This window comes from Brienomyrus brachyistius, chromosome 1 (assembly GCF_023856365.1).
Source record: "Brienomyrus brachyistius isolate T26 chromosome 1, BBRACH_0.4, whole genome shotgun sequence".
Lineage (NCBI taxonomy): Eukaryota > Metazoa > Chordata > Actinopteri > Osteoglossiformes > Mormyridae > Brienomyrus > Brienomyrus brachyistius.
Genome location: NC_064533.1, coordinates 54,990,479 through 55,012,994, shown reverse-complemented (window position 1 = coordinate 55,012,994; position 22,516 = coordinate 54,990,479). Strand labels below are relative to the sequence as shown.

The 22,516-nt window shown below is 44.0% G+C and overlaps 2 protein-coding genes across 3 annotated transcripts in view; one reads left to right on the top strand and one right to left on the bottom strand.

The window, feature by feature from the left end:
* LOC125722244 (aryl hydrocarbon receptor-like) overlaps positions 1–4,270 on the bottom strand; it is a 41,590-nt gene extending 37,320 nt beyond the window's left edge. The window contains exon 1 of the mRNA XM_048998471.1: positions 3,813–4,270. Within this exon, the coding sequence (XP_048854428.1) occupies positions 3,813–3,871 (59 nt within the window). The 5' untranslated portion in view covers positions 3,872–4,270. The remainder of the gene's footprint in view (positions 1–3,812) is intronic.
* LOC125723039 (signal transducer and activator of transcription 4-like) overlaps positions 1–22,516 on the top strand; it is a 340,474-nt gene that overhangs the window by 158,704 nt on the left and 159,254 nt on the right. The gene's annotated exons all lie outside the window — the stretch shown is intronic.

Below are 22,516 nucleotides of genomic sequence, written 5' to 3'. Positions count from 1 at the left end.
CTTTTAGTTTGAGGCCCAAAAACAGAGTCAGTTGTTAAGAGTCACTTGCCTTAGAAGTCTGTGACTCTCATGGGCTACTTGCTAAAAATATTCAAGGTGCTACATGCGCTGCTGAAGCTGACAGGGTCATGAAATGTCACTTCAGGACAAAACCTGAATGACATGAATCTGAGTCTTTTATTTTTATGTTTTCAGAGGTTTCAGTTGAAAGAGATCTGACATGACTGGTAATAATGAGGTCTGGCTTGGTGGTAATACTTCATACGTGGCACACATTCCCCTGCTGACAACTGGTTATCAAAACCACATTTTACTATTGCCTAACACAAACACAATATTACAGCTTGTATTTCACTTCAACTTCATAAAGTTTAATATTTTGTTTCTTGAAGGCAGAAGCATCGCACCGCTGCTACACCCTGAGGATGTCACTGGAGAACACGCTGGGGTCCGAGGACACGCCATCCCGAATCCACGTTACACTCCTTTGAGACGTTAGAGGTCGTCTTACGACACTGCAGAACCAGTCAGCTAGTGGCCTTTGTCAGGCTGAAAGGCACATTTATCAACTGAGAAATTCCATATTACTATTATGAAAATGCCAGTTCTTTAGCCTCTGCTGACAATCCTTTACCTTGACATGGATTTACTAATCAGTCAAAGCATAAGTGAATTTTCGAAAATATTGATATGACGGCCTCAGATTCAGAACGTGCTTCACCAGGAGCGTTATTAGACATAAAGCTCTACTTGGGGTACAGGCCTACCACCCCCTATTACCAATATGATTTCTGAAAGGTGAATGTGAGATTTTACTGGGGCACAGTGCATAAATACTGGGGCACATGCACCAGTAAAAGGGGTCTAGCAATGCCCATGGGCTTCACTGAAGATGGTGTTGTGGAAAAAGAGAGTGATTAATGATGCAGCATTTCAGCATGAAACGGGACATGTGTACTAACAAGTACCATGATGGCTTAAACGCAGTTCATTTAATCACACACTGAGTGGCGATGCAGGCCTGTGGGAGCAAAGCCTTAATCCGTGCGCTTTTCTCACTTAATGCCAGTTCATTTTACACGTCACATGACTTCCAACCCACCGATGACCTGGTCATCAATGTATTTATCCACTACATTTTAGGAAAGATAAGAGCTTAAATAGAAATCCCAGGCAGCCACATTCATTAAATCCAGCAGCTCAACTCCTCCATGAAGAAAAACACACAGACTCACTCCATCTTCCCTTCCCACTACATGAATTAGTCTTGGTCAGGAAAATACTGGGACATATTTTCACATAGCCGAATCCGGAAACAATCTCAAAACAATGTAACTACTCAGAGGATAATCTAATAAATACATTATTTCATACAGGACAATTACCATGGTAATTGTGCTGTAACATGCAACCACAACTAATTGCCACATACATTTTTGTTACAATTGCAGGTAAATTTAATACACATTAGTGCAGTAATTCTGCAAGTGAGACAACTCTGTGTTGTTGGTGGGCTGCTCTGACTCACACAAATTGATTTCAGAGATGAATTTGAGAGGCGTTCTTACTTTCCGTAAATGGGATTATCTGTCACATACTGATCGCAAAGTCGATGGCAGTTTAAAGATCAGGACATTGACTGATGGCTGTGATGTCCAGGATGAAGTACAAGAGTGTCCAGCTGTGCATGACAGAGACCACGGAAGCCAGTTTGATCAGAGACAATGCAAGAATGCGGGCGGCCATCATAGGAGTGCTATGCTGGACTCCCTGACTGTGCGAAACATCACATAAAAGGCGACTAAGCACCTGGGCCAATCACAGTCATGCTGCCTGTTCAACTCCTGAACATTATAGGTGAAAAGCTTTCACAATACTTTAATAAACCAGGTGTCCACCTACTACTCTACAGGACAGTAAGTTATTTCCCAGTACAGGAGAAGACAGTGGGAGGGATTCATGGAGTACCGAACACCCGTCAGACTTGATAGTTGGAAAGCGGCTAAACATAGGAGGAATGTGCCCCCCCGGCCCCTCCCCCACTCTCCAAAAACAGAAAACAGAACTGAATTCATGAATTGCACTCAACATTTGTTAATTGTGCTTTGATTGACTCAACAAATTTTTTCAGCTGTGCTACAGAAAGTATGGCAAATGTTTTTTGTCTGAACTGAACATTAAAAGCAGAATATTTTTATGCAAACTGCAATGCGACATAGGTACCAGTGCTCCAAACTTTCACACGATCCTCAAGATTTCCATCACTCTGTAGTTCAAAACATTAACCCCCTTAAAATGTTGGGGGTAAGCATCCGTAGTGCAGGAATAAAACCTGTCTGTCTCCTTAAAGATTAGTCTCTGGTTTCCAAATACTTTTTTGCAGTTGCTGTTGTAGTGTTAATAAAATCTAAAATTCATTATTTTCCAGTTGAAAACTGCACTACTTAATTTGCTGCTGACAACTAGTTCATAATTATTAACAATATACTTTTTACTATCTATGTGCGTCATAATCAAAAATAGTGTTGGTAAAATATTAAAAGGTACAAACGCAACCCCTCTCCCGAAGTTGGAGATAACAGCAAGTCAAAAGTGCATATAAAAAAAGACACGAAGGGCCGAAAAAAGCAAATGTAAACGCACAGTGTACAACACATACAAAACTGTGATAAAAATAAAAATATCATCAAGATATATGCACGATGAGAATAAAAGTATGTTAAAAGTCCTGAGGACTGAAGCCACCGCTTGCGTGACTTAAAATATGTCAATTTTTTTTTTTAAAAAAAGAAGAAAGAACGCAAAAAAAGAAAAAGTGTGTTCTCATGAGGAGAGGGAAAAAACGTATATCAGATTACAGTGCGATAGCCGGGCTGTTGCCCCCCGCCCCCAGCCCACCCCGACCGGGCCATTGCGTGACAAGCTGCCGGCTCCCTCTCTCCCTCTCGGCTTGATTGTGATTAATGTAGGAGCGCTTTTCCCAGCCTGTACTGAGGGGGCAAAAGCAGGAAAACAAGCAAAGCCATAGTAGCAGTACCACGACAATAAATATAAAGAAATAAAACGACAGTGGCTTACTCACGCGTTAGGTATGTATGGGCTGCACAAATTATGTGTCATTATACGCATGCAAATAGACGCCGAGAATGATTATTATACATATATATGTGTAATTTCAGCAGCGACTGTCGTATTATCGATCGCTTTATATTACCATCGAAAACAACATATTAACTGCCCATCAGCGTCTTTAATGGGACGTTATAATACATAAACACGAATAACACATAAAAGCCCAAAATAATCAGTGTTTCAAATGGAAACGTTCTGTTCCAGAAACTCTTAAAATGTGCCTGAACAGCGTGAATACATAATTAAACTCCGGTTTAAGGCACGAATGATGCCGGTTACAACGACGCAACGTTACTTTCAAAATACATTCATTCGCTAAGTACAAAAGTACAACGAATTTGTTTTGATACATCTGGTGGCATGAAGTGTACACCTGAAACATATCGTCAAAACAAAAATGCACAAACTCAATACAAATAAAAATTGAAGAAACGAGAAGTGTGCTATCAATAAATAATAATAAAAAACATGTAGACATATAAGTACGGGTAACAAGTTTTAGGGTACAGTTTTGGTGTATGTACAAATAAACTTATGAGGCCAACAAGAGCTTAGGCATATACTGATATTAAAGTGAGACGTACTTTGCGTGCAGAGGGACTGACGCGATTAAAGGGCGCAGTAAACACCTCTGCATTTACCCCAAAGCTGGGAAATACGGGACAGTATGATGGCCTCACCTTTTCTGTACGGGCTTCTTTCGCTTTTTGCTTGCATATTTCTCTCCGGTCCCCAACATGATGGCTTTGCGTCGTAAAATAAAAACTATAATAAAAAAGCCTTTAGAAAATATATCCAGCGAGCCTTCTTCCCTTTCCCTTCCCGTTCAGCGCTTGCCTTGACTGTATTAAATAAATAGCCAGAGGAATTGACAGCGGCCCCGGCGACATGCAGATCGTCCCGCGACCCCAAGTGTCAGCGCGAGACCCCCCGTCCGTCCCGCACGCTGGCACACCCCGATCTGTCCGGCTGGTGAAAAAAAGCCCAAAAATAAAACCAAAAAAAGTTTCCTGTACCGCCTCAGACGGCAATGGCGTGAGCAGAGCTAATTTTCTTTCCTTTCCTTTCAATTTTTTTTCTCTTCACATCGCACTGCCCCTTCAGTGACTCCGCCCGGGACTTGGACCAGCCCAAAGGAGCTGCCGGAGCGCGCACGGTGCTCCAGGTAGCCCGGCGATATAGCGCCTTTTTAAGGCGGACCAAGACAGGATGGCCTGCGCTGAGCTTACGGCTCCCTCCGACGGCCGCTTGTTTGAACGCCATTCAAGGCGCCTGTTTTTCTTCTTTTTTGATGCAAAACTACTTGACATTGGTTAAAAAAATAAACTATTACTTATTTGATTGTTTTTTAATCCAAATTATCTTATGGTACACCAACATATGCTAAACCAATAATAGGTCGCATGACACCATCAGGGATAGATAGATAGATAGATAGATAGATAGATAGATAGATAGATAGATAGATAGATAGATAGATTTAGACATTAATAAACAGTAACATTAAATAATAAATAACAATAAACTATAGCAATGCAAAGACTGTTAGAGAATTTTTTTTTTTGTTTTTCTGATTTCCTCTAATTGGATGGTGTGTGTGTGTGTGTGCTGTGTGGACACACACTTCATCCAGGCTGCCTGGGAGAGGCTCCAGGATGAGTGGTTTGAAGATGGATATTTGGATAACATGACTAATCAAAGAGGAACAGTTTAACCCCAGGGAAATTAAAAGATAGGGTGGTGATAGGTCATGCCTGTCATTATGTTTTTTTAATCATCTGACTGATCTGAAATATCCTATAGGAAACAAAGACCAACCAACTAATACTTAATCAGGCTTTTAGTTGGTACGCTAATCTAAAACACCAAATATATGACACTTTTCAGTCAAAGATACAAGTACAATGTTTTTTAACTTTGCTGTTGAACTACCTGTTGTCATAGTTTGCCTAATAAACTGTAATGATCAAGTCATTGTGAGCACAGCTGGATATTGAGGGTGGGTGAGTGGGTGGGTGATGAGGATGAGCCCCCCCCCCCAATATATATTATAATTATGGTCTTGGTAGTGATGTTGATTTATCTCGTGATTTTTACATTCCTCTGGGCTACTTTCAGTGTGACATCTTACTTATTTATACAATTGTGTGTTTACAGATGCAGTGTGGGATAAGAACCTCACTCACAGGCACAGCAGCAGAGAAGGACCCGACCACTTGGCCCTTCCCTACCTGTATATATTCAGCACTTCCGGTATGGACCTCAGCCTTATTTTAACTCCATTGTAAAGATGGAGTGTATGCCTCACAGAGGAAGGAGGTTCACAGTGGCTGCACTGGATGATGGGTAATGAGGAAAACAGGCCTTTGTTGATACACATCAAAGCTGCAGTTTGCAGGTCGGCCCCAGACAAAAGCTGCCCCCCCCCCCATTCTCGCTGGGCTTGGCTCTATAAACAGTACGGCTTATTCAACATTGCTTTGATGCCTCATAATAGAGATGGTCTGATGAAATTGTGGCTGTAACGAGCAAAGTTATGCTGATACAGGGTTCAACCTGCATAGTTTTTTTCTCAGTCAAGCAATTTGTCATGGACACAGTTGTCTGTGTACAGAGAGGTGGACGCTCCCTCTGCCTGTATCACAACCTGTGTCCAATGCATATTCATCATTTGGGGTGAGGACTCTGGAGGTGCAGTGCCGAATAGCCGGTCATGTTGAAGGCCATTTGCTCTCTCTGCGATGTCACTTCTGCCTTTTTCTGTCTTTCAGTTTTTTTGGCCATCACTTGTCCCCGCAGGTCATGCCTTCTAATTGTGAATTTAGTCTCTCCCTTAACAACCAGACGGCCAGGAAAGAAAAAAAACAAAAACAAAAAAAATGCTGTTACATTGCGGACACGCTTTCACTTTATGTATATTTAGACAGCTGATTTTCTGGTCTTCCATATCTGCAGTGTTGGATCCCGTTCTTATAAGCATGAAATGTGCGGAGGGAAGAGCACGATATGCCGGACCACGCCAGGGCACTGCACTGTCAATCACACCGCAGACATCACCCTAAACCATTGGTGAGGGAGGAGGGCTGCAGCACTGTATGTGCTCCATTGTTTGATAAAAAACAAATACAGACAGAAAAGGGTGAACACAGCAATCCTGAGTGAAAGGGCATAAGTGCGCGAACGTGTGAAATGAAACTCTAATCAGCGTTTGAAAAAGGAATAGTACAGGTGTGTTGGAATGTGTTTGCTTTTTCATATCCCTTCTTGTGCTTCTTTTAACACACACATACCCATACACACACACACACTCATCTGTGTCACAGCTATCTGTGTGGGGGCTGTCCATTCATTTCTATAGGCATTACCCTGATCCCAACAATGACAACCTTAACCCCTACCCAGCCCTATCGTTAACCGTAAGTAACCAAACAAAATACTTTCGAAATTTTAATTTTTATTATTGTAGATTTTTATAAAATTGAATTTCCCCCGGGCACCATAGTGGTGCAGTGGTTAGCACTGTTGCCTAACACCTCTGGGACCCGGGTTCGAGTCTCCGCCTGGGTCACATGAGTGTGGAGTTTGCATATTCTCCCCATGTCGTTGTGGGGTTTCCTCCGGGTACTCCGGTTTCCCCCCCACAGTCCAAAAACATGCTGAAGCTAATTGGAGTTACTAAATTGCCCATAGGAGTGCATGTGAGAGTGAATGGTGTGCCCTGCGATGGGCTGGCCCCCCATTCTGGGTTGTTCCCTGCCTCGTGTCCATTGCTTCCGGGATAGGCTCCGGACCCCCCGCGACCCAGTAGGATAAGCGGTTTGGAAAATGGATGGATGGATGGATGGATGAATTTCCCCCTGTGGGGACCAAAAATAGTCCTCATAACATCAAAATAACAGGTTTTTATCACATTGTGGGGGCACACACGGACGCAGACACACACGGACGCAGACACACACACACACAGACGCAGACACACACACACACACACAGAAATAGAGATATTAGAGATACACGACAGGTAAAAATATCTTCATTCATTCATTCATTTCTATGGGAAAAAAAATGCTAAGGGTAACTTTGACAACCTTAACCCCTACCCAGCGCTAACCATAACCATAAGTAACAAAGCAAAATACAAGAGTTTTTAGTTTTTTCATTGCAGTCACAGATTTTTAGTAAGTTGAGTTTTCCTCAGTTTCCAGGAAATTCCAGGAAACTTTTTTTTTTTTTTTTTTTTTTTTTTTGGGGGGGGGGGGGGGGGGGCTACTCCGCTGAACACAGTACCCAAATCAGTGGCCTAGCTCACTGAGCCACTCACCCGCACCCCCCTGTTTGTGAATCTTTGCTTTAAATAGGGGATGCCCGTTAAAAGGGTTGAAAATGAGTTTCATGACTTTGGACCAGCATAAACAGCTGTAGCTACCAGTAGCTGTACTGATAACATCACACAGGAATGATTATGTGTAGGTTGTGTGGCATACATGAGCTGACAGAGGTCCAGCTGGAGATGCCCGCATTCTGCAGGTCATCTCTTTGTGGTGTTCAGGAAAAGCTTTTTAGATCACATTGGCAATAATGACTCCTGCCTCAGGTGGTATGTCAAGGAAGCTGCTTTCCTTTTTGAGAAGCTGTAAAGGCTATTTGGCTGATTCTGGGACAGGATGAACAATAGCTGTAGGAGTTCTGGAATGCTGTGCATTTATACATCTCACTATTTCTACTGAGCCTCTCTGGTACCCTCCCCGCTACCCCCACACCCTGTTTACTGGCTCCACAGGTTTATCAGGCAGAAAAGGCAATAGTTCACAAGGCTTTCAAGAATGCAAACCCACGCCTCTATGTAGACAAAACCAAGACCTCATAATCAACCTTCAAATTCATTATTACAACCATCGCCATTGATTAGCGTAATTAACTGATAAGTAAAATTCTTCCATGTGGTGAATCAGGGGATCTGTGAGGAAGCTGCTCCCTCAGCTTCATTGTTTCTCTGATTTGGTGCTACCACCTGTCACACTATACGATTTTGCCATATCTACTGTAGTTTTACACACTTAAAAGTGGGAAAAGGCTGATCTCTATTTGCAGAACTGAGTCTGATCTGGTAAGAAGGTGTAATTGAAGATGCATTAAAGATGATAATTTCCTGATACACGGCAAGGGCTTTGCTGGACTAAAATTTCTCCACCATCCATTTGTGTCCTGCCACAGAAGACCGGTATAGAGCCACCCACGCTGTCATGTTTTGCGTGGAGCTCCTATCCTGGTTGACGGCACTGTTATCCCATTGGTGGATCGTGAATCAGAGGGGCAGGAAGTATACCCCATACCTACAGTGCCAGGTCCGGGGAGGAAACTTAACCGGCCAGGCGTTGTATGAGAGGGCCTCAGGGGGCAGAGTAAAGCGATGCAGGGAATCCAGAAAGGGGCTACTATTTCATGAACTATTTTTTTCCTTTTCTAGGCAGGTGTGAGTCAGGCAAGCAAGGTACAGCAAAGGGCCTCTTTAAAAACTTGAATCAGTCTTGAAAGATAGACAGTAGCCTGTCCTCAGCCTTCTCATAACCTCTATGTGTAAAAATACATCAAGGAAAGTTCATACGAGACCTTGTTTTGTTTCCTCTATATTCAACACATTGCTAATCTCTTGTATGCCAAGACTACAGACAGGTATGTAGGTAGAAGGTATGTATATTTTTTACATAAACATAAGAACACTAATTGCCATGAAATGTCATGCTACTTCTAAAGCCAGTCACTTGTGACCAATTGTGAGCTTAGCTTATTACATGAAGCATGCACATGTATGGCCGGACTGCCTCTTGGATCTCATATCACAAAAGAGATGGAGGACGGAGCATATGAATGATGTATGTCACCATGTATCAAACCCCCAGCATCTGCTTTTTCCACCAGCGTACGTGATGTTGTCACTCATTGGGATATGAGGCTGGGCCCTCAGCCTGAACTGTAGACCCAAATCCCATGCTGACAGTCACCTGGCCCCTGCACTGAACTTCAGAGGCACATTTCAGACAATGTTCAGCACCACATCAGGGCAGTGTGTGAGTCAGTGGGTTAGGCTGATGTGCCTGTGTCCCTGGGTTGACTGAGTGATTTTACCATTGAGTCCCAGAGCAAGATCCTTAAACTCCAGTTGTTCCACAGACTCCCTGACCCCGTTTTCTTTCTCAAAATGTATGTCACTTTGGACAAATGCGTCTGGTAAATAAATAAATGTAAACATATATCACAAGACTCCACCATCTTACGTCACTCAGTCAGGAGACACTTTCCTGGGTGACAGACTTCTGTGTGAGTGGGCAGCTCCATATGACCACCCCCTCCCCCTGTTGTCTGCTTAAATCAATTTCTGTGATGTTTGTGGCTATGGAAAATGATGCGTGCCTCTCAGTGATTAAATCACAGTGGCAAAACAGCATTAGCACAAAATTTGATGAAGTGATGGGGTTTTGTGAGGCTGGGTGCGTGGGGGGCAGATCTGTACCTCTGATTCACCGCATCAGTCAAATGAAAGGTCATCTGTAGCTAGAAAACAAAACAAGGCTGAGCATTAGAGCAACAGGCAAGGCTGCAGCTGCAAAGGGTGTATGAATGGCTGGATGGATGGATGGATGGATGGAAGGGTTCATTTAATGATCTTACAGCCCTGGTATTGTTTTTATTCATTCATTTATTATTCATTTATCTCTTGCATTTATCATTTTGTGCATACCACTGCTATCCACTAATTATCTGTTTATTTGCTTTAAATCCTGTTATAATACTGTCCCTAATTCCCAGTTATGCACTTTTGGGGGGGGGGGGGGGTGGGGGGGTTGCAATTTTATCCTGTAGCTGAGAGGTATAGGGGGGCTTTTACTATGCTGCTATGTATATTGCTGAACTCATTATTGTTGATTGGCTGTATAATGACTTTTGTTGTTTTAATGTAACATGTTGTAACCCCCCCTATAGAGACCCTTTGGTTTTTTGCGCCAAAATTTGTATGCTTGCATCATCGTCTGTGTTAAGGAAACACAGATTTGCTCTGGTATCCTGTCCTGTCTCTGACTCTCGCACAAGTGGACTGTCAGCACTTTAGCTGTGGGGAAACTTATCAGAGGCTTGTCACTTGTTTACACGAGGTGTTTCTTTGGTGACACTGGCGGCATCTCAAAGTGACACTTTCTTGACATGTCCCGAGGAGACAGGCTGAGGGCTACACATCACAGACCTGCAGATAGGGGGTTGAGACAATGCCACAGACATGCTGGTACGTCTGGGGCGGCTTATTGCTCTGTTTCAAGTCGCATTCTCGTGTAGTTACCATGACGTTTGACTGGCTCCTGCTTTTATCCTTCATGAAGTTCAGTACAATATGGCGGTGTATAAACTCACCAGTAGGCTCACCAAGCTGTTTTTGCCATTTTATGTGCAGCAACTGTGAACAGTGATGCTTCTGTTACATATTCTTTAATCTCATTTCATTCCACATGAGCACAATGAATTTGACTTTGAAGGATTTTAAGGAGCAGCCTGGGAAAACGATAATGCAAATCACAAGCAGTCTCTGTTCGGCATATTAGACCCCTTCAAGGCACCATCGTAATGGTGTTTTCACCAGTGGTCTAACGTGTCTCGTCAAGCCCAGTACGGTTGGTGACAGTGGATAAAACTTCAGATATTTCAGATAAACTTCAGAGGAGGTCTTTCACCTGATACCGCTTTCCAAACTAATAAATCGCTCTTAGATAAACTGATGTTCAGCCTCACACCCTGCTGCCATTGCTAACAGTTTTTAGAAGACCTGGCTGGACTAGAATGGAACCAGCAACGGAGGATAATGTGGGGGCGGGGCTTAACCACTGTGCCTGGCCAAACCTCAGACAGAAGTTACTGTGGGGGCAGGGATTAAGTATTGTGCCCGGCCAAACAGCAGACAGGAGATAATGTGGGGGCGGGGCTTAAGTATTGTGCCCGGCCAAACAGCAGACAGGAGATAATGTGGGGGCGGGGCTTAAGTATTGTGCCCGGCCAAATGTCAGGCTGGAGATGTTGTGGGGGGGAGCTTAAGCACAATGCCCAGCCAAACAGCAGACAGGCTGCCAGCTTTTTACTCTTAATATTCTGTTTGTCGTTCTGTCACGGCTGATTTGATTCCCCTGCGTTTGCACATGTGCAGATCCTTCACAGCTCTTTCCTGCCTTCTCTGGAGTTTTTTACCTTCTCAGCATCACATCTCTGTGCTCTGTGTAACACTTAATGCGTACAAAATGACTTTTTCCCTTGTGTATGCAAGTATCAATCAATTCTTCTGATTCCACTACACCGATATTTCTATTTGGGTTGTAATCTCCTGTATTAGATACCAAAATGCAAAACCAATGAACTAACTTCATTATGTGGGATACATACAGTGGTGATGCTAGAGATTTTGGGCTCCGTGAAGGCATATCATATTGGGCCCCTCCGGTCCAGACCAATTTATTTATTTTTAAAATTTTCTAGGCCCCCTGTCATTCAGGGACCCTTGGAATCATCCTCACTTCCCCCCACCTTACGGTGCCCCTGGATACATGAGACAGAGTGTAAACACGCTGTGTTGTTTTCCTTACAGACAACGTGGTAAAAAAACAGTGCCACCTGCTGGTTGGCAAACCAAATTGCCAGTTTCTTGTAAGTATATTTTATGCACTTAGAAGTTCTTTTTATGCAAAATTACATCATTTTTTTAAATGGATAAAGCAGTGTCAGGGAGTTCCTGGAACAACAAGTTACTTTTACTGGTTCAGTTACTTTTAATCAGAACACATCACTTTGGAACAAATTTTAAATGAAAGTTTTATAACACGTTCATTCATTTTAATATGTCATTCTAACATGCATTCTAACATTTAAGTATTTAGTGTTTAGTGACAGTAAAAGGGGCAAAAGTAATCAACCTTAAAATGTCGGTCTGGAATATTGCACGTTGGTTTTTTGTGTGATCTGATTCTTTTTTTGTTAAAGACTTTTTCTGTTGTGGGTATTGGCTCTTGGCATCAGCACATTTTTCTGTTTTACTAATAACTTTATTGAAGGGAAATTCATCTCTGTGGGAGCAGAGGAAGGACAGCACCCCTATCAGGAGCATTGTCAGGAGTATCATCTGTGTTAGGCCCACATGCCGCATTCCTGCCTTTCCGCAAGTCCCGACCTGCTGCGTGGCTGAAGCCGCCCCACTTCTGAGATCTGAGTTAATCAGTATCATACGCAGTTCAGATTCCCACCTGAAATCTCTAGGCAGTGGCTCGCTGCATCTTGCTTGTTCCCCCAGTGGCTTTCATGAGATGAGAGTCTCCTTCCCTGTGTGGCCCGCAAAGGCTAACATCAGGCCTGCCACATGCATGTCTCTGCTGCTGTGCTAGAAGTCACATGTGTAATTTCTCCCAACTCCTGACAGCTCTATAAAAAGCCCAAATATGTTGGTAATTGGCTGTAATTAAGTACCCGATTACTTTGTAAAAGGGATTCTTTGCCACCCTGTAGATAAAATGACTGCAAGGCCATGAAAACACTTGGGAGCATTGGGGAATGCTTTATGTCGGCCATTTAGGGCAAGGTTTGAGAGCTGAAAGCCAGCTCGGACCTTGGACTGTGTGAGGCTGCCCTGGGTGCGGCTCTCAGCCACTCTGTCTTTTACAGCTGTAATGAGGAAAAAGGACAGCGGGTGGTGTGGTGGCTGTGGAAACATTGTGGGAGAGGATCTGCTGATGAGGTGTAAATGTGAACTGGAGTTAGACTCTGTAGACATGCAGGGTAATGCAGAGGATTTGTGCTGTTCCTTTGCTAAACAACCAGCTCCATTCAGGTTTTAGAAAGCATTTTATTTAGTGCCTGATTTAAATGCCAAGTCAGCTGGCTTCCTGTTCGAATGCTGACTTCTCTGGAGCATTTAAGAGTCATGGTGGGAAAGAGATCAGCTCCTTGACCACACCGCCCCCTGCAGTTTCTGCTGGGCTTCTCTTGACAGCTGACAGCGGAGAACAGGTGCTATTGTCCTCCGCTTATCACGCAGGCCCAGAGATACCTGGCAGCTGCTGCACACAGGACAGCCTGGAGCGCGCTTCAGCCACCCGCCCTAACTCAATTTGCCCTTGAGAGTGCGCCAGCAAGCTGCTGTAATTGGTAGCAGATGTTGGCGAGGTGCTGAATAAAGCTGACCTCCTTTCCATGACTGGTGCTTTTTTCCATGGTGAGTCTGTGTGTGTGTGTGTGTGTGTGTGAGTTGCACTCCCCCCCCCTCTGGTGTCTTTCTCACTCCAGCCTCTGACTCACCGCTCCCCCCCATCCTCCCAGGTGTTTGGACCAGGCCCCAGATCTCGGCCCTGTCTGATCCGTGTCAGATGCACTCCTCTGAGGTTGACGATGGAGTGAGTGAATGCCAGAAGCTCCTCATAATCTCTTCGGCATCTTGCCTTCTTCTCTGCCATCTGCAGGCTGAGCTGTCTGTGCTGAGCTGTCTGTGCTGAGGCCTGTACTCTTTAATTAATACTGATTAAAGGGGAACCATCCCCCTTTTACAAAATGATTTTTTAGGCACATATACAGTAAATGTGCATATAACTTCATTGAAGTAACTGTATCACTGTGCAAACCTGTGTATATTTGAGTCAGTGCTTGTGCGTGTGAATGGAGGTGGGTTTTCCTGCAGTTCCCTTATTCTCCACTAGGATTACCTTCATTGTCCCATGCAAACTAAAAGTGATGTGGTTGGGTACCCCACCCTCCCCTTGGTGCTCACCCTACTCACCATCCAGGAAAGGTTTACACCCCCACCATCCCTCTGGGTAATACTGGAAACTTAAGACTAACTCTGTGAAGGGCATTCTCATCAGCAACAGTGACATTTATGCACTTTTGTTGACCAAAGCACAGAGGAGGACAGACATATTCTAGAAAAATGATAAACAACGTCAGCGAGCCAGATGAACAAATCTCTTATGTCCTTGCAATTCCCTGTTTTTCCAATAGGTGGTGTAGTTGAGCAACAAATGTTAGCATTTAAGATAGTTCTTCGTTTGTGTTTTGGAGCATTTGCTTGCTGAAGAATCCAGTAAGCAGGGAACACAGGCATCAGCTAAACACCACCTTTCCACATTTCTCTGTACTGCAGGTGATACTCAGCCGTTAAACTGAGCTGAACTGAAAAGAGATTCATATTTAGAAAATGGAGGATGAAGGCAGGATTACAGACAAGATCTGCTGGTATGGAAGGAATTCACAATCTGCATAATTCCACTGTGCAACGTGAATATGGAATACTGCCAGAATGTCAAATATAGTAGCGAGCAATCGACTTAAATGTGATCATGTAATCACAGCAGTACTGACTGGAAATACTTACATCCTGGAGGTATTATCATAACAACCCTGGCTTAGCAGTCTGTCTGTGGATTTGGCTATCATAAGCCTGGCCTGAAGAGCAAACATGTCCTTCTTCAAATGAAAGTATCTCTGCATTTCAAAGCTGCCACATTAATCTTGTCCGATGCTCTTTACTGTTGAGAGATTGAAGAGAGCGTTTGGTCTTGCCAGTGTTTGAGGTAGCATGCACTGCCTGTTTTTTTCCTGCCCTGATGAGTATTAGCTCCTCCCACCTCACCCTGGTTGGGTATTAGCCCCTCCCACAGACGTGACCTTGGGCTTTTGGAGGTTTTATCTTCATGCCATGTTGCCTTAGCAGCAGTTGAACTGAGCAGATGGAGAATGGATGAGCCTCTGAGATTCACTCATAGTCTATCTCTGGTCTAGGCCCGGAGTCCCAGAGGAACTCAGCATGCTTCATCCATTCATTCCTGTGGATCTTATTACAGCTCAAGGTCGGGTAATGTTGTTTCTGGAGCCGCAAGAGTCTGGTTCTGTGTCCAGAGCACACTGCATCTGTGCCCAGCCAGGCTGCTGGGGCAAGACCAGCGGCTTGATTTGTCTCACATGGATACGTGAAGGGGGTAGGACCTTGCTCTTCGAGGAAGACTGTACCGGTTTTGTGAGTTGGGTTCCATGTGGAAAGCACAGCTTTCAATGCTGAGATGGTAACCAATAAATACAAAGCAATGTGAGAAACAGCTTCCATCTTAACGCACCTGGGCATGCCTGTATCCTGGGCATGCCAGAATCACTGTAATGGTGATTCTGCTTGGTTCATTTTGACCAATGTCCCGAGCTGCTCTGGTGTGGCATTGTGACTAACTGAAAGGGCTTCGGGTTGCTGACACACGATCTTCCATAAGTACCTGTGTGTCTTGTCCTTCTACAGTATTCCACATCTGATGGAAGAAGGGGCCCAAATTACTGAGAAACTGAGACCCCAGAATGAAACATTGATCTTCACGAGTTCCATGTTTCATACAATTTTTTTTTCACTATCAGACATTGTGGTATTTATCGGAGCTCATTAAAATGATGATAAAATGCCAATAAAAAGTGCTATTTTTAATCAGTCCACAAACACCCTGCCCCTCACAAGACACCTATCCCAGTATTCCTTCAACAAATATGCCGTGTGTAAATTATGGCTGGCCCAGAGGGCACCTGTGAAATATACAGCTTTAACCTTTACATTTAATAAGCGTCAGACTGTATCTTCACTCCTGCAGGGCTCCTCTCATGAAGCATCCTATTTGAAGTCGAGAACTAACATTTGCTCAGGATATTAGTGTTTGAAGTGTGTCCATGGGGGGGTGGAGCACGGGACGAGATGCAAAGAAGCAAGTCTGGCTTCATCCAGTATACTTACTGTAGTGAAATTTACACTCCCGCTAAATGGGGAAGCAGATCTCTCCAGTGCATGTTGAAGCATCCCCCACCCATTGAGTGTGACATTTGAAAAAATGCCAGGTGCTTTGGGTGGGTTGGTGGGGGGGGGGGGGGGGGCGCGCAGAAGTACCTTACTTAGCAAACTGGACCAGCTCCACAAAGGTCTTGCCAAGTCTGAAAACTAAAACGTTAAAACGTACTGCAGAGACTGGGGGCAGGAAACCCCCCAGGAAACTGCAGAAGTGCAGAAATGTTTACAGGAGCACAGGCAGGCACTGGAGGAGACAGGGCTCATTTGAACATGGGGTGTTTACTTTTTTCTAGATTGTTCCTCTTGCTCATGCTATAGAGTTATAGAGCGTGACTTTAGAGGGAAAGATAAAACTGAGCATGTGCATGAGCTGTGTTCCTCAGGATGTGACATAATCCAGTCATATGGGAATTGTTTTCGCTGCATTACTGGGTCGATCCATTGTGTTACTTGTGAGAAAACCTTGTCTGGAGGTCAACCGATGTCTTCAGATGGCATCAGGCTCCTCCGCTGTATCCAATAACAACGACAAGCTGTAAACCGGGCTACTGGCTTAATTGGATTATGTTCTGTACCGATCAACATGGCTAAAGCCCCACCGGAGGGGGATCTTCAGGTGGGAGAGGTCGCCACCATCTGCTTTAATTAGGATGATTTTGGACAGCTGTTTGTGTATCGTGGATGCCTTGGACCCATGTGGGGCCAAGGGAGATGCTGGGCTAGCTGGTCTGAAACACTTGGGGAGGGGGAGGGATCTGACTCAGCCGACAGCCATGTTGTCTGACACTCTGACCACTGGTCAGAGACACATCACAGTGTACCTACTGCCTCAGGGACTGTGAATCATCCCCATCCTAACCTGATAAGCAGCCCCTGAAAACAGATTATAACTTTAAGCAACCGTGCTACCCACTGAACCCAGACTGGGATCTTTGATTTGAGGAAGTGAGGGAATGAAGAGCATGGAATGAGAGCACAGGCAGTCCACAGGGTGCTGTAATGGACTCCAGCTGATATGACTCAGCAGCTCTGGGTGTGGGACACAGGTGTGGAACTGTTGACCTTTTCTTAGTAGGAAGGTCAGAATCGTTAAGGAGCTGTTTTATGCTACCTTTTGGACACTTATCTGGTAGTCAGGTGGGCTGTTCTGCATTGAACCATGTTTCTCAGGTGGCCCTGTGTCATGATTCATAAGGAACATGGTCTGTCTGATGTGCTCCTCAATCTCCGGTTTGGATTTTAAACAGCTCTGCCATGCTAACAATCATCCTGTGTTAGACAGGATGGTTCAGGTTCCTCCTCACCTGCTTCTGGCTCCTCTGGGAGTCTACCGGCTCCTAGTACAGATGGGCTAGGCCTTCATGGAGATCCCTGGACCGCCGGGAGGTGTTGTTTATCTGTACGGAATATAAGCACCTCTCCAAAACGTTCCCTTTTATAGAGCCTGCGGAGCCAAGCAGCCCCAAGGCATGGAGAAGTCTGCTATTTATAGACAGCAGCATCCCAGTGGAGGTGGGAAGTTATGCTGAAATGCAGCAAAAATCAGGTACTCTATGTTTTCCAGCATTTAGTCATGCTTCCCTGCGGCTGATGAGAGGAGCGTTGCAGCCTCAAGTCAACCTCTAGTGTTTCCACAATGGCCCTTAATTTGAAAACCTCTGTGGTCTTGTTTTCTCCACTTGGTAAGAACCGAACTCAACACATTTGACATGTTCTGTTGCCACTCATTTGTCATTTGGCATATTTCCTTGTGTGCCTAAAACAGACTTCCCATCACTCTCATTGGAACCAGAATTCACATCCTGAGAAGTAGAAGAATCTGAAAATATAGTCAAATTACTCCAGTTAATGCTGAATACTTTTCCCAGAGGCCTTTTGCAGCCCTTTGGCACGTTTGCATTGGCTGTTGGGGTGTCTGAGCGCAGACAGTTTAGAGGCTTTATTCTGAAGGGTTCAAAATCCATTTTTCCTCCCTGGAATGCTGGATATTCACTGGATGTTAAAGTGTCTATGGAGCACTACGTATCTTCCGTTCTCCATTCCATGAGGATGGAATACATTGAAGTTGGTAACTGGTGATCTGGTGACTGGGAGAAGCTGAGCGGGAGGACCATTAAACTAAAAACCTTAAATACATGCAATACATAAAATACTTTAGCTAAGAACAGGTATGCTGAGCAAGTACAGTATTTGGAAAAAAAACATGACCCAAGGTCTGATTGTTTCATTACAGTTTTTTCAGTTGGCTGTCCAAAGATTTTGTGCCGTAGTCCAGACTTTAATACTGATCCTCAGCCAGGTTATCAGATACAGACAGACTGCTGATTTCAGCAGAAAATTATAGCCAAGGTTTTTTTTTTTTAAAAGAAAAGACGGCCTCGATCTGTTGTGCATTCTGGTCGTCACTCAAGTTGAACAACAGTATAGCTAGTGGCAGGATGGGAAAAAGGCCTCAACATATGCACTACTGACACTTTTTTCAGTGTTAATTCACAGCCTGTTGACAGAGCCTTTGTCCTCTGTATGTCTCTGTGGCTTTGAATTATGTCATAACACTCCAAGGCAGCAACACTCCTCTTATAGCTTGTCACAAACGGCACAAATATAGCACAGATTTTGTCAACTGTTTCTTGCCAGATGGAAGCTTCAAACGGATGAAGATTTTCAGATTTTTTTTAAAAGATATGTATAGAGCACGTTGAACAGAGGCAGGGGTGAAGTTATGTAGGTAACTACAGGATTGAATGGCATTGTGGGAAATGGTATAATCATCACCGGGGAAACTTTTCAGCTACCATAATGGCTTGACTAACGTCAAGTGGGTGAATTACAAGTGAGCGCAAAGAAAAATGTCTGAGCACTTGTGAAAAGGATTAGAACAGGAGTGCAGTACCTGTACACTTTCGTGACAACAGCTGTAGTATATTGTGATGACTGTGCATTAACAATCAGGAGCAGTAAGTAGGTGGCTTCAGCCCTCAAAGCTGACACAGCTAAAGTGATTGGAAAAAGGTTGATGACTGAAGTGATTACAGTTGACTGTGTTCCTCAGCCCGTCAGCCTGTGAGGCATGAATGTGTCTGTACTGTCCCCCGCTGTGCTGCCTGATGAGGCGTATATGACAATAACACCCCCCCCACTGCCACCATCGGCCTCTGATTCATCCTCCACTAATCCCCGTTAAGTTCTGATCTTAATGGTGCCGCGCATCATGAAGTGCTTATTTGCATATCGACACAATCCATGCGATGCATATGCAAATCAGGCTGGGTACTGTGACCAGCTCATGCCTCTGAGCCGCCAATGTCATTAACTGGTTACCTAAAGGACATGGAGTAGCCGCGAGGCAGAGAGTTTCGCTAGAGTCAGTGGCATGCCTGAAGTTAATAGTAGCCTGATTTAGTGATTCAGCAGTATACATGTGGCCAGTTTGGTCCTGCTGTGGTGATGATGGGCGCAGCTGTACCCAGTGACAGGAATGCTAGGAAATGGAGGGAGCTACGAGGCTCCATCCAGAATCATGATGATCACATAAATGTGTATTTTTCATTTAATTTGACATCAGTTTGTTTTAAGCTGTTTCAATAAAACAATTCCAAGAAAAAACAAAAATTGAATCTAAAGTGAACATGATTAATGTCCAGTCTGAGAGCTGGGGCCAGATCGGATTGCTGTTATAAAGTGGTTGCCGTTTCAGGCCAGTCGGTCCTGTGTTGTTCCTAATCTCTGGGCTTCTTTAACACCAGCCCATTTCCCCCGACATGTCCTCGGGCAGAGCCAGAACACTGATTAATTTCTGCTTCTTTTATGTGCCAGAAAAGCCTTCTTCCGATGTAATCGACACCAGATTGGTCACCCCAGTTTGCTGTAACGACATTAGTGGGAGAGTGAACATCAATGAAATATAAAGCCTCCAATTACTCAAAGGTCCCCAGACTTTGAGATCACTAACCCCCCTCCCCACTTTAAATACTGCCTTGTCTTGTCAGAAGATCTATTTTTTAAATGAAAAAAATTCAGACCATCAACAGTTAAACCACACGTGTGAACTGTGTTTTTCAAGTGAAAAAGAGTTAAACCTTTTTAAATCATGTTTTAAACTTTGCAATTGTCACTGTGTGAGTGAATCAGCATTTTTACAATTAATATTGAACAATTTTTGTAACCCGATGCTAATATTAATCTTATCATACACAATTATTATGTATTTTATACCAAAATAGACCATTTCTCATATTACACATTAAGCTAACCATATCTTATTTATCTCTGGATGCAAGATTAGTGTGACAAATGGAACGATTTATTGATTTTTCCATGTTAAAATATTTTTTTTGTTTTCTTTATTTCCACTAGAGGGCAGCAGAACAACAAACGGAAAGTGAAGTATTTTTACTTCTTGAAGTAATGTTCCCCCATCGGGTACAAGGTTTGATTTCTTGGTGCATGTTTGTGACTTTGTTGCAGTCAATATGATGATGCACTCTCAAAGGTTTAAATGTTTAATACACTCAGAGTTTCATATTGTTTAAAGCTGTTATTGTAGCTTCTGAAATGCTAAGTGCCTGCTTTCGTTAGAGACTTCAGAAGATGTGGCAATTGGTTTGATAACGGATGTTAAAAATGAAAGAGAATTTAAAAAATTAACAATTTTTTCTGTGTATGGAAGCCATGGTACATAAACAATTCACATTGTCGTAACATTACTTCAGTCTCTGAACTTCGAACTGAATAACGAATCGAGTTTGAAAAGTGTATTAGTTGTAACATCTTACATTGTTTTTAGGATTACGTATGTTGAGCTGTATGTGGAAGGACATGGAAAAGTGAAAAATCTCACTGGAGATTACCTGAAATCAGAAGGGACATGCAAAGGCAATAAATAACTTACTAAAATAATATCATTGAAATGAGCACCGTGTAGTATCAGACAGCAGCTTTATTCAGAAAGGAATTGATTCCAAAACTTTTCCCTAACTTGCATGTACAGTAGCACCGTCGATGCAGAAGGGAATGGATGAGCCAGGTGGGGTAGGAATGACAGCGAGGCCCTTGAGTTGTAAAGCTCAGAACAAGCTAACAGATCTTCCACCTTCTAGAACATTCTGTTATTTATAGTGATTTTACAGGACTGTACAACTTCCAGCTACTGTATTACATGAGAAGCCACCTATATGGGATGATAACCATTACTGTCATTTACAGACATTCCTATTGGATTGGTAGGGGAGTCACAAGAGCTGGCTAGCCAATAGAAAAACCAAATACTAAAGAGATGGGCATCTATCCATCCATCCATCCATTTTCCAAACCACTTATCCTACTGGGTCCGGATCCTACGTGGGGGGTCCGGAGCCTATCCTGGAAGCACTGGGCACAAGGCAGGGAACAATCCAGGATGGTGGGCCAGCCCATCGCAGGGCACACTTACACACCATTCACTCACACACGCACACCTACGGGCAATTTAGCAAGTCCAATTAGCCTCAGCATGTTTTTGGACTGTAGGGGAAAACCGGAGTACCTGGAGGAAACCCCACGACGACATACTGAGAACATGCAAACTCCACACACATGTGACCCAGGCGGAGACTCGAACCCGCAACAGTGCTAACCATTGCACCACCATGCCGGTGATGGGCATCTAATTGGACAAAATTCTTCAGAAGATGAGACCACTGGACAGTTATACTACATTTTGAGGACACAACCAGCTGAGGGTGCTGTAGTGTGATTAGATGATTTGTTGTGGCAGCTGTCACAGTGTCGACCACTCTAGTCCACATACAGGTCAACGCATTAAAACATTTACAGATGACAGACAACTTTTAACGAGCAGCGTCTGTGGTATCAGTTTTCCATCAGGATACATTTGACCCTCAGACACTCTTGGTTTATTTTCTCCCAGGCTGCTGGGAGTATTTACCCATCTGCTTTTGTTGAAATAGCTCACCTTAACAGTCATGATCACAAACGCCGTCCCTGCAAAATCAACAGAAGGCTCCTCGCAGTGAGAGACTCTGAAGGTCTCTGTTTCACTCTGATCTTTCACCAGCTTGCTTGGAGCATCCTTTCGAGGCTTTTCTTCACATCGGATCTCCTGTGCTCTCATCTCAGGCCCGTTTTTTCGGTAGAATGTGCTCATTAACAGCAAGACAAAAGAGCCCAGTACACGAGGCTGGATGCATGTGCCGCAGTCCAGGGAAACAGTGACCCCACCCCACGTAGCTGCATGTGGACTAATGAGCTGTCTTCCAGGAGGGCAGTTATTCCTCCTGGTGTTTGGCTTAGGGTGGTGTAGCTTATTTCCAGATAAGGTGATGATACCCGTTTTTCCTCTGGACTGGATAAGCACATCCAGTGCATCCCTCCATGGTCACCATCCTCTCTCTGGTCCCCACAGGCCGGGGGCTGAATTCATTTTGGTGAGATCTTCACCCAACTTAAAGGGGAACTGTCCTCAAAAGCGGATCATTTTGCAGGGGATGTGTGGAATGCAGATCAAAATGAGATCTCCAGTCCTTGACACTACATTGTCTTCCATCGATA